The sequence below is a fragment of the Anopheles aquasalis genome, chromosome Y (genome assembly GCF_943734665.1).
Source record: "Anopheles aquasalis chromosome Y, idAnoAquaMG_Q_19, whole genome shotgun sequence".
Classification (NCBI taxonomy): domain Eukaryota; kingdom Metazoa; phylum Arthropoda; class Insecta; order Diptera; family Culicidae; genus Anopheles; species Anopheles aquasalis.
The window spans coordinates 384,868-400,464 of NC_064879.1; the positions used below are offsets into that span (position 1 = coordinate 384,868).

At 53.4% G+C, this 15,597-nt stretch overlaps 3 protein-coding genes across 4 annotated transcripts; 2 read left to right on the forward strand and 1 right to left on the reverse strand.

Annotated features, from left to right (window-relative positions):
* Positions 1-78: 78 nt before the first annotated feature.
* Positions 79-8,385, reverse strand: LOC126579519 (phospholipid-transporting ATPase IF). Of its 2 annotated transcripts, XM_050242876.1 has the most exons (7): positions 5,954-6,686; positions 5,567-5,869; positions 3,582-4,883; positions 2,784-3,490; positions 1,401-2,711; positions 988-1,317; positions 79-902 (listed from the first exon to the last, which is right to left on the reverse strand). In XM_050242876.1, exons 2-7 carry the CDS (start codon positions 5,681-5,683, stop codon positions 674-676), a joined length of 3,996 nt encoding a protein of 1,331 aa, XP_050098833.1. In that variant the 5' UTR covers positions 5,684-5,869; positions 5,954-6,686; the 3' UTR covers positions 79-673. The 2 variants fall into 2 exon arrangements, with proteins under 2 accessions (XP_050098833.1, XP_050098834.1); XM_050242877.1 differs by lacking the exons at positions 5,567-5,869; positions 5,954-6,686 and adding an exon at positions 8,092-8,385.
* A 1,108-nt stretch (positions 8,386-9,493) lies between these two features.
* On the forward strand, positions 9,494-10,702 carry LOC126579530 (peroxiredoxin-2). The gene is made up of 3 exons (XM_050242909.1): positions 9,494-9,714; positions 9,793-10,010; positions 10,086-10,702. Exons 1-3 carry the CDS (start codon positions 9,682-9,684, stop codon positions 10,549-10,551), a joined length of 717 nt encoding a protein of 238 aa, XP_050098866.1. The 5' UTR covers positions 9,494-9,681; the 3' UTR covers positions 10,552-10,702.
* Positions 10,703-10,808: 106 nt separating this feature from the next.
* LOC126579528 (allantoinase) lies at positions 10,809-13,836 on the forward strand. The gene is made up of 3 exons (XM_050242905.1): positions 10,809-12,039; positions 12,131-12,568; positions 12,696-13,836. Exons 1-3 carry the CDS (start codon positions 11,827-11,829, stop codon positions 13,638-13,640), a joined length of 1,596 nt encoding a protein of 531 aa, XP_050098862.1. The 5' UTR covers positions 10,809-11,826; the 3' UTR covers positions 13,641-13,836.
* The last annotated feature ends 1,761 nt before the right edge of the window (positions 13,837-15,597 follow it).

Below are 15,597 nucleotides of genomic sequence, written 5' to 3' on the forward strand. Positions count from 1 at the left end.
GCGGTTTGGTTCAATAAATATGGACGCTAACACTCCTTATTGTCCTTAAGCCTACCAGAAAACGCGACACGCAGCATATGAGGTTCAATTGCATTGAACACAAGAAGGAACAAAGAGGTAATTTATTGTACGTTCGGCGCAACTCGCGCCTCCACTTCGGTGGATTAATTCATCAAAAATATCCAAGTTTAGTCTCGGTTGGCTTCGTGCCAGTTTCGCGCCGCTACTCTTCTACTGCCTGCTAGCTAAGGCACGCGGGACCGTATTGTCATTGTTGCCATTCTGGCGGGGATTGTTCGGTCTCGTTCATATCGTCCATCAATTTAATAATACTCGAGCAATACTGTCAATGCGAACGCGGAAGCGAGCCCGGGTGGCGGCATCGGGCTCTTCTTACTAGCTAAAACTATTGGTTTCAAACGCTCAGTCAGTCCAAACAGTGTGCTGGCGGCAGCAATCCGTCGACCGCGTCCTGTTTTTGTACTAAGTATATCGCTCCTCCCTCGCAACAGCTGGCCCAGGCCTTGGCCTAATTAATTCTAATAATTTCATTCCATTCGCGAAACAAGCCCCGTTTAGAAGCGCCCTAAATTTCAATAAGTTAGTCTAATCCTGAAAGAACAAAAATGAAATGATCCGCCTGACTGGCACTGGGACTTCGTTTGGCGCCCATCTACAGCTCCGTGACCTGCACTTCCTCTTCGCCGCGGCGCACGAAAAATCGTTTGCGGTAGTTCCGGGCCCCAGGGAAGATGTTACCAAACTTGATCCCCATCGCTTGCAGCGCCAGCTGGACCAATTCTGGCAGCAGTCCGGTCAGCAGTACGGCCAATGTCAGCAGCCAAAACGTTAACGATGACATCAAATAGTTGAATACGTTCAGCAAAGACCCATCGTAGCTTCTGCAAGATTGAAAAAAAAATGACAAAAGGTAAGGGTAAGGGGCACTAGGGTGCCTGGGTACCATTCGCATTCGCGTCGACTCACACGTGCAGCAGGTTGTAGATGAAGGTCGTGAAGAAGTAAAAGAAAATGGAACCCGCGACGGTGCCGAGGAAAAGGAACGTCTTGTTGTGCGTAGCGAAAAGAAGCTTCATGTTGACCAGTATGACGATGTGCGTCATGAGACTGGTCCCGAAGCAGGCGAAGCTGGACATGCCGGGCCACTTGACGTAGATCGCCGCGTTGATTTGCCAGATCGCGTAGTTAAAGTAGAAAATCACCAGAAAGTGATAGATGCCTTGCAGCGTCCAACCGAGAAAGGCCTTCCAGCCGTACTGTTTACTGCCGGCCACCTTCTGGTACAGCTCCGGGCGGCTGGAAGCGGAAGGAAGGAAATCAGATGAATAAACCCGACACATACACTGCAGGCGACACGCGAATCGTTGCTGGACACTTACTCCATTAGCATACGCGCTGGATAGGGTTGTTCGGTGGTGGCTGTGATCAGCACTGGTACCGCCGTGTAGAACACGTTGTACAGCGTAAGGAAAACCGAATCGAACACCGACTGGGTGGAAAACATGCTGTGGACCTGGAACATGAACTGTACGCCCATGAATACAAGGTTTTTGTAAAAAAAATATTGTACTAGCGTGGTTAGCCGGGCGCTGCTGTAGTGACCGTGCACGAACAGCAACCGCTTCACCATGCAGAACTTGGCCATGGCGTAATCGGCACAGGCGGCCGCCTGACGACCCTCCCGGCCGACAATACCGAGCCCGACGTGCGCCTCCTGGATCATCGAGACGTCGTTCGCCCCGTCCCCGATCGCCGCCGTGATCGGACGGCCCTTGGCGGTTTTGATCAGCTGTACCACCTTGCACTTCTGCAGCGGGCTCAGCCGGCAGCAGAGCACCGCACAGCAGCGCATGCTAACGTCGCGAAACTTCTCGGCCGTGGTCTCGAGCGCCACCGCCAGGCTGTTGCCGTCGATCAGCAGCGAGAACGGTTCGTCCCGGTAGCGCAACATTTCGATCGAGACCGCATCCAGATGCTCCACCAGCTGCTCCTGCGTGCTGCAGTCGACGATGAAGCAGCGATGTGCTGCCTCCGGGATGTGGCCGCAGCTGAGCGCGATGTTTAGCGCCGTCTCGACCTTGTCCCCGGTTAGCACCCACACCTTGATGCCAGCGTCGCCGAGCGACTCGAGGGTGGCGCGCACGTCATCCTGCAGCGCATCCTCGACCGCCGTCGCACCCAGCAGCTCCATCCGAGATTCGATCCGGCGCTGGCAAGCCTCGATGTTGCTGGCCCGGTTCACCAGCGAACTGCTGGCCTCGTTCAGCTCGACGCGAAACTCCTCATACTCCTCGTCGGTCAACCGGCGCCGTGCGACGGCGAGCGTCCGCAGCCCACACCGGGCGAATTCATCGACGTGGCTCTGAGTGGTTCTGATCAGCTGGCTGGACACACACAGCGGTAGCACGTGGCTCTCGGCACCCTTCGTGTACAGCCACTTCTGGCCGTTCCGGTCGGTAACAATCACGCTCATACGCTTCCGGTCCGAGGTGAACTCGAGTACGGCCAACCGTTCGTACTGCACGGTCATTTCGGCGGTTGTAGGACCGTTTTGTTCGCGATCGACGCACGCGTTGTCCAGCGTGATGGTGAGCCGCTCGTCGGTGTCACCGGTGTAGATGAGCCCAACGCGGGCACACGCCTCCACCAGGGCCTTCTCGTCCGGACTCGACGCCTGGTAGTCGTACTTGCTGCGCGTGCGAGAAAAAGAGATAAAGATAGAGACCGAGAAAATCTACAAACAGCCTCACAGTGCTACCTACCAGATATAGGAATCGGATGACAGGCTACGCTGTGCCATCGACTCCTGCCGCTCGATCCGAGTACGCTCATTGTAGGCCGGTGCCGCATACGATTCGCGCAACGAGGTGCGCGACACGGTGCTCCGATGGCGCCGCAGTGAATTGGAAGCGGACAGGGTAACCGGAACGTTCAGTGCCATCTGGTAGCTGGTCGGCCGGTTAACGCTGACCGGAATGTGCGACACCGTCCGACGGTGGCCCTTGCCCGAGACGTTCGATTTGTCCTCCTCGTACGCCGAAAAGGCCCGCTTCAGCTCTATGGCCGACGACGAGCTTGTTCCGATGAGGGTGATGTCGGAAATTTCCAGTGGCTGTTGCTGCGCCTGCAGCGTATCGCGACTGGCCGTTGGTTGGTTCAACAGTGAACCAACGCTAACGTCGGTACTGTTGGGCGATTCACGCACCACCGCCAACCGGGCCTCCCGGCCCGTCTTTGCCGACGTCGTCGCTGTCATCGAGATGTCGTCCTGGCTGCTCTCATCGTGGTAATTAGCGCCGAGCTCATACTGGCCAATAAGACATTCCACGGGCTCCGCTGGTACGTTCTCGCCCGTGCGCTCCTCGGGTACGTTCTCGCCCGTGCCCTCCTTCGTTTCGGGTGCGTCCGCGTTAGCCACCTGCACCGTATGGCAGATGGCCAGTGCCTCGAAGAACTTGTACACTTCAGCCTACGGTGGAAGGACAACAGAGATAGGAAATGGATGGATGGAGAAAGGTGATGGTAACGAGAGGTCTCGGGCACCTTGCTGATGGGCTTACCGGTAGTTCCTTGAGCAGTTGTTCCTTCTGGCGGCCGAATGCGCGCAAACGGCGGCCAACCTGTGCGTAGCGGCGCCCATTAACCGAGCACTGCTGGAAGATCATCTCGTTCTTCGTCAGTGTGCCGGTTTTGTCGGAGAAGAGGATCTGGATCTGGCCCAGCTCCTCGTTGATGTCGGAGGTGTTGACGAGAAACGGCTGGTCCGTGTCCGAATCGTACTGCTGCCGGTCCCACTCCATGAAGAACCCGCCCAAAAACTTGGCCATCTCGATCGTCACGTAGAGCGAGATCGGTATCAGGTAGTTGTAAAGCACGAGGTATGCGAACAAGTCCTGCAGGAACTGGGCCACCTGGTAGTTGCTTATGATTTCGCCGAGGTACACGTTGTGCTCCTGCCGGTACCGGTCGTTGTACCGCTTCAGGAAAAAGCTCACCAGCACCATCGCCAGCAGCAGGATCAGATAGAACACGAGGTACCGGTTGATGTAGCGCTCGCTCGAGCTGATCTTCTTCCGGCGCGTCTTGCTGTTGAGCGCTAGCTTCGTCTGCGCTCCGGTATAGATGGCGCACCCGATTGCCCATTCGGTGTTCTTGATGCGTGAGCCACGCAGCAGGACGTTCTCGGCGCTGAGCGGTACGACGCCAGTGCCTGCGCTAGCCGCGTGCTCGCTGGCCAGGTCGATGCGCCCACTGAAACTGTACAGGTTCGTGTTTGGCTGCTCGTACTCGACCGTACCGAGCCGGTGTAGCTCGGTGACGGGCAGCTTGGGCAAAGTGCGCGGTACGCACATCGTCTTCAGGTTCGTCTCGCCGTCCAGGTTTGCCGTGGTAACGTAGCATCGGCCGCTCGGGTCCGAGCTCAGCAGCAGAACCAAATCGCACGGGATGTCACAATCGCGCGCCAGCTCCACGATATCACCCAGCCGGATATGCTGCGACTCGATCTCGATCCGTTGGCCGTCACGCACGACCGCCACCGGCGACCGGTTCACTATGCGGTCCGTGAGGTAGCGAAGGAAATCTTCATACCCCTGCTTGGCGGCGGTCAGCACGACGACGAACGTTAACGGCATGAGCGAGGTCAGCGGTGATACCGGACTGTCGATCACTAGCGAGATTAGCGACATCGTGAGAAAGTAGGCGTTCGCCGGGCGCAGAAACTGTTCGATCAGATTGAGCGGCAGAAAGGTGAGCAGCGAGTAGCGCGTCGACTTGACATGGTTGGCTCTTTTCGTCTTGCTCCCGCTATTACCACCGACTGGCACCGTCATCGTGTCACCGTTCTGCGACACTCGGTTACCCTGTAGAAGCGATAGAATCAAGACGGAGACGAAAAGAGAGAGAGAGAGAAGATTAGAGCTTGTGGTGCACCTTCTTAGATGAAGCTGATGATTATTAGCATTCGCTGGCTGCCCAATTAACACGCAACCCTAAGCAGCCGGCGTTCCTCTAATGTCCTCTAATTCCGTGACCGAGCGCTGGACATAAGCGGTTCAGGGGTTCAGCTCAGCGCAGCAGAATGGTCCGGCTGACTCCGATTCCCAGTACGCCACAACGGAGTTAGTATCGCGGCCATGACAAAGCGCCGCCGGATATGAGTCATGACGGCCCTGACACTGCGTTTTGCGTGAAGCGCAACACCCTTCCCTACCCCCTCGAGGTCCGGCCACACCGCCACCATCAGTCTATGTTCGCCCGGCCTAAGGTGATGGTTTGGGGTGGATCCGTACCGCGGCTGATAAGCCGTTGCGCGATAAGATAGGTGATTCCCGTTGCGAGAGTAAGAGAGGGAAAGAGAAAGAGAGAGAGAGAGAGAGAGAGAGAGAGAGAGAGAGAGAGAGAGAGAGATAGCAAGGAGCAAAAGGGGTGCGAAGAAGGGTACAGCTGGACACACGGGAGCTACTGGTACTCATGTCCATTTCCACGGGAGGCGCATGGAACGGAATGGATCTCTCCGGATCTCTAGATCATACCGGACGCTTACCTTGGACCAACGGCAGAGCAACCAGTTGCAGCAGGTCTGCCTCCAGGATGGCCTCGGTCGAAGGCCGGCTTCCTCGGATTCCTCCTCGCCACCACCTGGAGCTGCTTGTGCAGTCATCTTGCACGCTTGGCAGCGCTCAGTAGCACACTACACTCGTTTCCTTTTGTTGCTTTGTACACGTTTGCGCGCGAGTACTGCGGTGGTACTGGAGCTCCGGGGAGACGCGGACAAACGAACGAAGGTGTCAAATGGCTCCGATAGCTCACAGATCGGCACAGCGCGATCGATCGACTTCTCACATCCCTGTTTGACAAGCGGACCAGTATGTGCACCGACACACGACTTACTATTGAGAACTGGGTCTAAGGGTCTGTTTAGTACTCTTACATCATCGGGAACCCGCTCTACGACCGGTGCACGCACGCGCGCGATCGCTTTTATCGTGTCGTAGAAGAAGATACAGCCCGACCCCCAGAAAGCAGATAAGAGCTTAGGACGCACTGAGTGTATTGCACTGTATCGAGTCAGAGGAGGCTCTAGCTAGCTCCCGTTGGTCAGTGCAACACTTCCGGCAATTTCGATACGCATTCCCATTCGCGCAGCTGCCTTCAGCAAACAACTCCCAAAACCCCGTACCGCACTAGCAGTGGCTAACAGTCTAAAGTGAACGTGGACTTGTTTAAGCAAGGGAGCAGGATAGTATGCCGCTGCAGTAACGATTACCGAACTACCAGGTAAGTCCTGTGGCAGATGCGATAGAGGGGGAAATTCTCTGCGAATGCGAGAGTTTCCTTTGTTCGATTCTGTATAGAAAAGAGGTTCGTCTAGATCACTAAAAAACACCGTGCAAGGATTCGCTCGGACGCACATACTCTAATAGCGCTTCCCTCGCTCGGCGTGATTCCGGAGCGGTGGACTTTGGCGGTGTATTGATGGTTGTTGCTGTTGTTGAGGGTGATGGTGCGCTGGTTCTCTCTAGTGCATACTGCTTACATTTCTCAATTCTCTCTTTCCCATGCTGAAATGTGCACAACCACCCAACAAACTAGCACGACCACAGGAAGCCACGAGGAAGCCACCGACCACGGTGGACAACGCCGCGTTCTCGCTTCTATCCCTGCAACTCTCTAGGGCTCACTGGGCACACTGGCAGATATAGTTGGCACACTCGACGCTGAAGTCTGCCGAATTCCAATCCCAGTTACCGACCAACCAAGTTTACGCGATAACCACCCTCGGGATACAGTGATGCAAGGTGGGAGGGTGTGAGGTGGATTGGGGCTGGATCAAATGAGTGGAGTGGGGGAGATGGGGACACTCCAATACCGGCTCAGCTCTCGAATCGAGCGTGATAGATAAGATAAGGACCCGTGTGTCGTCATATCGTTCCCTGATTTCCCCACACGCACACACGCAAGCTAGCTCGCACCCTTGCCCTATCGGTGATCGGTTTGATACATCGACTTCGTCTGTGCCCCATTACTACCTGGAATTAGCTTCCGGGGTCAGGAAATGCGTCTTCTCAATATTAGCAAGGTAGCATTGAAGGTATTACAGAGTGTCACGTGAAGTGTCGATGTAGACTGAAAATCAAAGTCGACAGACGCAGCATAGCTAAACAAACAAATAAACAAATATCAACCACCTTAAATATACAGCATGGCCACACAGCCGTAGGGCGCGCGCCGCTCGTTCGAAGAAGTGCTGAGCAATGCATTGCCAATCATTCAATTAATTTCTATCGCTTGGATCGCTTCGATTTCGGCTGCTGGAACAGCAGGCGTATTTTTTTAAGGGGTGTGGGGGGGGGGGGGCATCTCGCGACCGCTCGATGTCGCTGCATGAAACGCAACGGTGCCGAATACCTTCTAGACCCCGCACGCATCGGAACCCCCAAAAATGAGTGTCACCGAAGGTGCAAGGTTAACCGCTGATGGGCAATACATCGAGTACAACCGTAGGAGCGTACCGTTCCCGGGGGAGGAAGCTCGAAGGCCCGATAGGGCTATGTTGGTGTTTGCCTTCGCATCCACCAGATTCCACCGCAAACAGGTAACGCGCCTGCTCGAGCGCGCGAGCGTTTTGCTTTGTCGATGGATGATACATCGACAAACGAACACCATCGCTGATACCGGGACACAAATCCCTATTTTGGCATACTGCCTCGGATGGGGCAACGCGAGGCCTGCGATAGAACCGATTAGATAACACATCGCAAACGCGATCGGAAACTGGCGCAACACTCAGTTTATGGTATACTCTCTCCCCCCTTCTCTTCCTCCCAAAAAGCACGTAGACTCCTGGATGACGCATCAGCGAAACACTGTGCTCCTTCGAGTGTAGGTGGTCCACTGTCAACGGTCAACTTACTGCAGCATAAATATTCGCGATGATTGTAGTAAGCAATGCCGCACAGTCGTGAAATCGCCGGTCACAACTCTTTGATTCCCACATTAGCGCCAGAATGTTAAGGATGTGTCCTCCCCCCCCCTCCCACCCCTCCTCGATCCCATGAGTTTACTCACCATTTTTAATCGGCTGCAAACCGGGTTTCCTGCAGCACGTTGTAGATCCAACTAATGTAACTCCAACTAATCGTACTTGACCGAGCCGCAATCCTTTCACGCACCTTGCGCTGGATATGCACCGGCGAAGAAGCGTGTGGCTGCTTCGAGCGTGTGCCCCGTAGGAGCGTTCGAACACAAATCGAGCATCCGACAGTCAGCCGGGCAAGCGTCTTCCGCTCGTCTGTGCAGCACACGGGCCCGGACCCTGGTACATCCACCGGATTGGTCTTCGCGTGTGATCGTTGTCGTGCGTTCCACGATTGCCTATCGGGTTCTGTAATAAACAAAAAAAAAAAAGAATGGTTCAATGAGGAGCTTTGTGGTCACGAGGGGGCGAGGGGGACGGGTACGAGGACCTATCACGGTACTCCACCTCCAGGAACAATTCGAAGCGAACGTGAATTTCGCGGCCTGCTATGCACGACCTGGCAGAGCGAAGCACACCCTAACCTCACTAATTTCGGCGGAAGGTGACGCGGCTATAAAACGTGGTTTGTAAAGTGTGAGGTTAGACTTACCGGACGCTTCGAATTCACGCTCGATATGCGCGTCGCCGGCGACCACCAATCGAATCGAGTGCCGAAAGGTCACCAAATTGATAAGGGCACGAAGCCTCGTTGGCCCGGGGGTGGACCGTCGAGGCCGCCAACGCTACCGACGCCTCAATGGATGTTTGGTATCGCGGAAGAAGCTAGACGGGCACCTGCAACTCCCGATAACTTTGCGCCGGTATGTTTTGGGTTTGGCGAGGACGCTTGATCAATCGACTCGATAAAATAATGATTTGTGCCCCTCACCGATTGCTTCTTCTCGTCTACGCTGGCCAGATGATTGCTTTCGGTGGGACTCGCACTTTTCACGCTCTCTCTCGGTGATCTGCAACCTGCTGCTTTGCGAAAATTCGCGGATAGAAAGAGAGCGAACTCTTCTCATTTGCCGGTATCGCACGCATCAAAAACCCGTTGACAGCATCCAATTCAACGGTGAATATGCTGGTTATGTAACTATCGTTTTAAACGGCAACGATCGCGGGCGATTTTTTTTTTGCATAAAACGGCAAAACAAATGCTCGGCACAATGTTCAGCGACGAACCGCCTGGTTGCAGTTGCTTATCAGGCTCGCGCGAAAATTTCCTGCATACTAAAGACCTGGTTGATGGAGGGCGGATTAGTGCAAATAGCGATTTAATGATCCTGGGAATCTTCGTTAATACAAAAAACATCGCACCGTTGAGGGCATCTGGCAGCACTGTGAACAGAATCGGTAAACATATGTTTGACAGTTACTGATACATAGCGAAAATCCAATATGGTGGCGAGAGAAGTGCAATGACTTCATTTGTTTAGATAATACACTTTGGTTTGCGGTTCAACAACAACAACAATACCACACCTTGAAGTGAACCTCTGTGTGAGCTAACCTTTTGCTGGCTTGAATGTATCGTAAATAATCGTTATCACCTTGGTGATCGGCCTATCAACCGACATTTCTAAATAGAAGAAGGGACACATCCTTGCCACGATCAACAACTGAACTGCGATCAAACTATGGCGTTTCTAGCACGGAACCTCTTTCAAGCGGTAAGCACCTGGATACAGTCAGCATAAGCGGAGCATAAGCGAATTACATAACCACCTGTTTTGTGAACGCATTTTCAGTCTGCTCGTCTGTCGACGGTCCTGCGAGCGACAGGCCAACAGCAGGAGCAGCAACGGCGACGCTTGCTCCATCTCAGTCGCAACCTGTGCGTGGCCCAGGTACAGAAGCCGGCTCCCCCATTCCAGGGCACAGCGGTGGTCAACAACGACTTTAAGGATATTAAACTAGAAGACTACAAGGGAAAGTATCTGGTGTTATTCTTCTACCCGCTGGACTTGTAAGTCGCACTGTATTAGGGGTTGCCGTCACATCTTTCTCTATATCTCTTTTTCTCCACTGTAACCCTACGTAGCACGTTCGTCTGCCCGACGGAAATCATTGCATTTAGCGACCGCATCCAGGAATTCCGGGCGCTCAACACCGAGGTGGTGGGCGTGTCGGTGGATTCTCATTTCTCGCATCTAGCCTGGATCAACCAGCCGCGCAAGTCCGGAGGACTCGGCAAACTCGACTATCCCCTGTTGGCCGATCTGACGAAGCAAATATCCGCCGACTATGGAGTGCTGCTGGAGGACGCGGGCATCTCGCTGCGCGGTCTGTTCATTATTGATCCGAACGGGGTGGTGCGCCAAATCACCATCAACGATCTGCCGGTTGGCCGATCGGTTGACGAGACGCTCCGGTTAATTAAGGCGTTCCAGTTTGTCGAGAAGCACGGCGAGGTGTGCCCGGCCAACTGGGAACCGAACAAAAACGCGGCCACAATCAAACCGAACCCGAAGGAGTCGCGTGAGTACTTCGAAAAGCATGGCAAGTAGGAAAGAGAGGCGTGTAGAGTAGTCCGGCGAGGGAGGCCACTGATGTTTAGCAACAGGTTCCAGCTAACAGGTGCCAGTCCGCGACTCCCCCTCCGCTCTGCACCCGGAGAAGAATTATGAAGTTAATAAACAAAAAAACATTCTCCCCAGACGTATGGGTACCGGCACCGAGGACGGTGCCACATTGATAATTTAGCCATTGTACATAGTTCGTGATATCTTCTGAAAGTATGCTAATCAGTGATCAAGACGCACGGATCTGGGTTTTGGGTACCACCGAACGCAATGTCCTGTTGCGTTACGCTGTTAGCGCGATATGAAAAATACGAAATGGTGCCGGGTTCGCCCGTTATCATCGTTACCTCAGGTTTAGGAGGGGTAGACCAGACGGGGGACGCTGCCACCCCAATTTAAATTTATTTTTAGATCGTACACCGACTGCAGCTGATTCCGCATTCACCTAGCCAAATAGCCAGCCAGACAGTCAGCCAGCCGGCACTTCTTATCACGCCCAGCCTCCCGCCTATCAGACCATCCCTCTCGTCTGACTGCCACGCAGGACAGAGGGTCAAACACATGCACCTTCATTCTTTTTTGACATAATGCTTTCGACCATCCTTATCGGTTCCGCGGTTCGCTGTGGGTCGGAGAAACCAAAACGTAATAGGCAAGACAGAGGACATGATAATGCTGAGGGTGGAGCTGCTGGAAATTTTCCACACTACGGCCGAGTTGCGCGATAGTTCGGCGAGGTTCTCGCGGTGGTGATGACGTCTATACGCGGTTAGCGTAGTGTCCTATAGAGGTGGTAGGGTTCTAACAACAGGTGCTACCGTCGTTGACCGCTAGAACAACCTATCCGCCCTTTGGCATACTCGATCAGCGGCGCAGCATTCGGTGGTTAGCGGTGTCACATGAATCCGCCAACTGCGCAATCTCCACACACTTCCGTACATCGTTCGATCGAGGATTTTGTTTATTTGTTCGTTCGTTGGATCATAATTCCGTCTTCCTGTTCGGCGGCTCGGATCACACATAGAGTTCGTGCCTTCTCCCTGGAGCCGATAATGAAAGCTGCGCGGCGAAGTGATCTTGATGAGCCTACGTTGTAGCCATCCTTAGCTTCCCTCATTCGTATAGAGATTCGGGATGTCTGATAGTACGCGTAAGCGATGAAGCTGGCCACTTATAAAGGGCCGTTCACGTGCTGTTCTATAAGCATTTGGTGGTAATCAGTGCAAACTCCTGGACGCCGACACCGACGGAACGGAAAATATGGCGGAAGCACTCTATACCAGTAAACGGATATTCCTGAACAGTGCAGCCCCGGTGAGCTCAGAGGAGAAACCATGTGAGGTGTTTTCTGGCGGGCTGCTTATCTCGACCATCGATGGGCGCGTAACGCGCGTTCTCGACTCCTGGCGAGCGGTCGAGGCCTATTTGCTAGAGAGCAAGCGGCAAGAGTTGGAAGCAGGCACACGTCTAGAGGTAATTTTTAAGCTATTCCCGCTCCCGCTCGATGCCATCCTGATCCCAGTTTGGCTGATCTTTGATTGATCCTGTCCTCCCTTCACTTCAGCATTACGATTTCGGCGATCTGTTGATGATGCCGGGACTCGTCGACACGCACGTGCACATCAATGAACCGGGCCGAACGGAGTGGGAAGGCTTCCGGACGGCAACCAAGGCGGCGGCGGCAGGCGGCTTCACCACCATCGCCGACATGCCGCTCAACTCCATCCCACCAACGACGAGCGTTGCGAACCTGCGCACTAAGCTGGCAGCCGCTCGTGGTCAGCTGTTTGTCGACGTGGCCTTCTGGGGCGGCATTATTCCGGACAACGTGGGCGACCAGGACGGTGGCAACGTAAGCGAGCTGCACCAGCTCGTGGCGGCCGGAGTGATCGGCTTCAAGTGTTTTCTCTGCCCGAGTGGTGTCGACGAGTTCCCGCCCCTCACCCCGGAACAGGTGCAGCGGGCCGCCCAGCTGCTGGACGATACGGGGGCAGTCCTGGCGGTACGTAAGGGCAACGGTTAACCGCTTTCAACCGTAGGTGGGCCACTGATGGCGTAGTTTTCGGTCTTCTCTAATTTAATTTCTCTCTCTCTGGTGAGAACCAGAGGGGGATCTTCTTGGAATACAGTTCCATGCGGAGATGGAGTGCACAGAGCGACAAATACCGGTAGCGAAACCATGTTCGGAAAGGACGGAAGACCCGGCCCATTATCGGACATTCCTGGCAACGCGGCCCGAAATCATGGAACAGCAGGCTATCGATCTGGTGGCGCAGGTGGCGCAGGATTACAAAATTCGGGCCCACATCGTGCACCTGTCGGCAGCCAGTGCATTACCGGTGATACGTCGAGCTCGGGCCAATGGGGCCGAGCTGACCGTGGAAACGTGCCATCACTATCTGGCGCTATCGGCCGAGGACGTACCCGATACGGGCACCGAGTACAAGTGTTGCCCACCGATACGAGGCCGCAGCAACCAGGAGCTGCTGTGGCGTGCAGTTAGCGACCGTGACATCGATATGATAGTGTCGGATCACTCACCCAGCCCTCCAACCCTTAAGCTGCAGCTGGCCGAGGCCGGCCACCGGCGAGGGAACTTCCTGGAGGCGTGGGGTGGCATCGCATCGGTGCAGTTCGGTTTACCCCTCTTCTGGACGCACTGCCACCGGTACGGGCTGGGGCTGACCGATCTGGTACGGTTACTCGGCACGGAGCCGGCGTACCTGTGCGGCATGAGCCAGCGCAAGGGCCGTCTCGATCCCGGGTACGACGGCGATCTGTGCGTGTGGGACCCGGAAGGTGTGTTCACTGTGACCGAGGAGTTGATAGAGTTCCAGCACAAAAGCACCACACCGTACCTCAACCGGGAGCTGCGCGGTATCGTACATGCTACCTTCCTCCGCGGCACACCAGTCTATCGGCGCGATGCGGTTCCGGACCTTCGCTTCGATGGTCCCCCCCTGGGTAATATTCTACTACGCGATCCGGCCGACTCACAGCAGCAGCAACAGCATCGCAACCGTGGCCGGTTGAATGAGGCAAAGATTTCCGGTCGGCCGCTGTGGGAGTCATAGCAGTAGCAGAAAATCTAGCACAGTATTTAGCGATCCCTCTGCCCCTCGATCGAGGACTGCGATCATGCGCGTCGCACAGTAGATAAAAGCGTCGGTTGAATCTCTCATCTAGATAAGCAAGAAATTTAAAACTGACCATCCGTCGTGTAGAATGTAACAAGTCTTCGAACCTCGTAACTCACTCACCCTGCGGCGAACTGGAATAGAATAAAAAAATAAACATGAAACCAATAATAATAACGGGTCAAACACCAGCCATCTCTACTATGTTTTAAATCCAAAAAGTGATTATATTTGTGTTGTTAAATATAGTACTATTTACATTTATTGCGTGCTCAACTACTAATAAGCCTAATTGCTAACAAAACAACAAGCTCCAAGTTGGCTCCAAGAAAGCATCATCCAAAACCACTCTTTCAATTTTATTTTCCAATGGTGTACCTGATTTTATTTCTCTTCAATGCAATTGTGATTCAATTCTTTGTCCTACCGGCCAACGGACCAATCTCGAACGATAATTGGTGTATTTTCAGTGGATTTGTGCATGCGTGTGTATGCTTTCAATCTAACGGTAGTGCCACCATTTTTTGAAAATTTTAAAGCCAGATCATTTAAGATATCTTTTCAAATCAGAGTGTGGTTGTGTGTGCCACTAATCATCGCGATGGCTGCTACGATAGTATGAGCTTGGATCGCTGATCGATCCGATCGAAGACTTCCAGCGGCAGTAGGCAGGGAGCACTAAACCGTTGTAAATTCGTTGAATACATACGTCAGTATGTTGCAGCCTGCCCTAAACATAATGCTCGGTAACGTGCACCAGCTAACCAACGCTTGGTGCTTCAAGCAGCCCCTAGTCTACAAACAAATATACGGTGCCAATCGAAGTGTTGCTAACTGGAAAGCTATGCCCATCATTTTTAAAGTCTCGCGCATCCGGGCCACGAATGCACATGATCCTTTCTGCATTCATAGGGCGCCCATCACGAACCATCGTGAAGTCATTAATACAGATCTCTATCGAATAAAAACAGAGCAAGTTAATTGATCGAAAACCAGCCAGGAAAAGCCAGAAGACAAGATGGAGAAAGCTTTGGAAATTAAAATGCCCCAGAATACAAAACATAACTGGTGCACGACTTAATCAGAGCAATTGACTGGGAGTTGCCGTCTCAACCGCACCAAACACTGGGCGTTTCCATCGCGTGAAAATAAATGTTCTTTCTCAATAGCTGGGTAGTCAATTAGCGATCGCTGCGTTATGGTTGGCACCTGCGCAGCAGGACACAGTGGTGCAGGGTGGATAGAAAATGTTACATTTTTGGGTTTATTTGCAACCCACTGGAAGGACGAGATTATTGCCTTGATGCAAGTGAAAGCATGGAAAACGGCACAGAACGATCTATTGTCATGTCAAGAAGAGGAACAATCTTGTTATCACAATACTTATTCTGGCGTTTAATCGATCTGCATGCCACCATCATACTGCTATTGAATAACTTTTGACGGTCTATTTTCAACCGACTCATAGCACCATGGGTGTGAGGTATGGGCCGCCGATCGGTGCCGGATTTTTGCGCTATCCTACCAGAGGCTGCTAGTAAAAGGGTTGCAGCACTGGGTTCGAACGTGGGCAATGAGCGATGTGTGATGATTCCGTTGGCCCAGTGGTCGAGAGATATCTGTGATATCGGTAGGCTGGTGCAGGTGGCTCACTGGAGGTTCGGTGTGCACTTTTTCGATTTGATCTGTAGCAGCTGTCTCAAACTCGCGGCCCGCATGCGGTCCGCCAAACTATGTTGTGCGGCCCGCGACCACATCCTCGGGTCAAATGTATGTTTAGTTTGATCATTAATTGTATGATCTTTGTAGTTTTATTCAATGCATGTGTTAGAATTGAAGATCATTGATGTATTTGCAATGACAATAGCGATGAAAAAAGAAATAGAAGGAAGAA

What these genes read in the sequence shown, in the direction of transcription:
- LOC126579519 (XM_050242876.1), bottom strand. Translation starts at nt 5,683, where the DNA reads ATGACTGCACAAGCAGCTCCAGGTGGTGGCGAGGAGGAATCCGAGGAA. An exon ending in TGCTCTGCCGTTGGTCCAAG is followed by an intron (nt 4,884 to 5,566) that starts GTAAGCGTCCGG and finishes TCGCTTCTACAG; the next exon opens with GGTAACCGAGTGTCGCAGAA. An exon ending in CCAGCGCGTATGCTAATGGA is followed by an intron (nt 1,318 to 1,400) that starts GTAAGTGTCCAG and finishes TTCCGCTTCCAG; the next exon opens with CCGCCCGGAGCTGTACCAGA.
- LOC126579530 (XM_050242909.1), top strand. Translation starts at nt 9,682, where the DNA reads ATGGCGTTTCTAGCACGGAACCTCTTTCAAGCG. An exon ending in CACGGAACCTCTTTCAAGCG is followed by an intron (nt 9,715 to 9,792) that starts GTAAGCACCTGG and finishes ACGCATTTTCAG; the next exon opens with TCTGCTCGTCTGTCGACGGT. An exon ending in TTCTTCTACCCGCTGGACTT is followed by an intron (nt 10,011 to 10,085) that starts GTAAGTCGCACT and finishes AACCCTACGTAG; the next exon opens with CACGTTCGTCTGCCCGACGG.
- LOC126579528 (XM_050242905.1), top strand. Translation starts at nt 11,827, where the DNA reads ATGGCGGAAGCACTCTATACCAGTAAACGGATATTCCTGAACAGTGCA. An exon ending in AAGCAGGCACACGTCTAGAG is followed by an intron (nt 12,040 to 12,130) that starts GTAATTTTTAAG and finishes CCTTCACTTCAG; the next exon opens with CATTACGATTTCGGCGATCT. An exon ending in ATACGGGGGCAGTCCTGGCG is followed by an intron (nt 12,569 to 12,695) that starts GTACGTAAGGGC and finishes CTTGGAATACAG; the next exon opens with TTCCATGCGGAGATGGAGTG.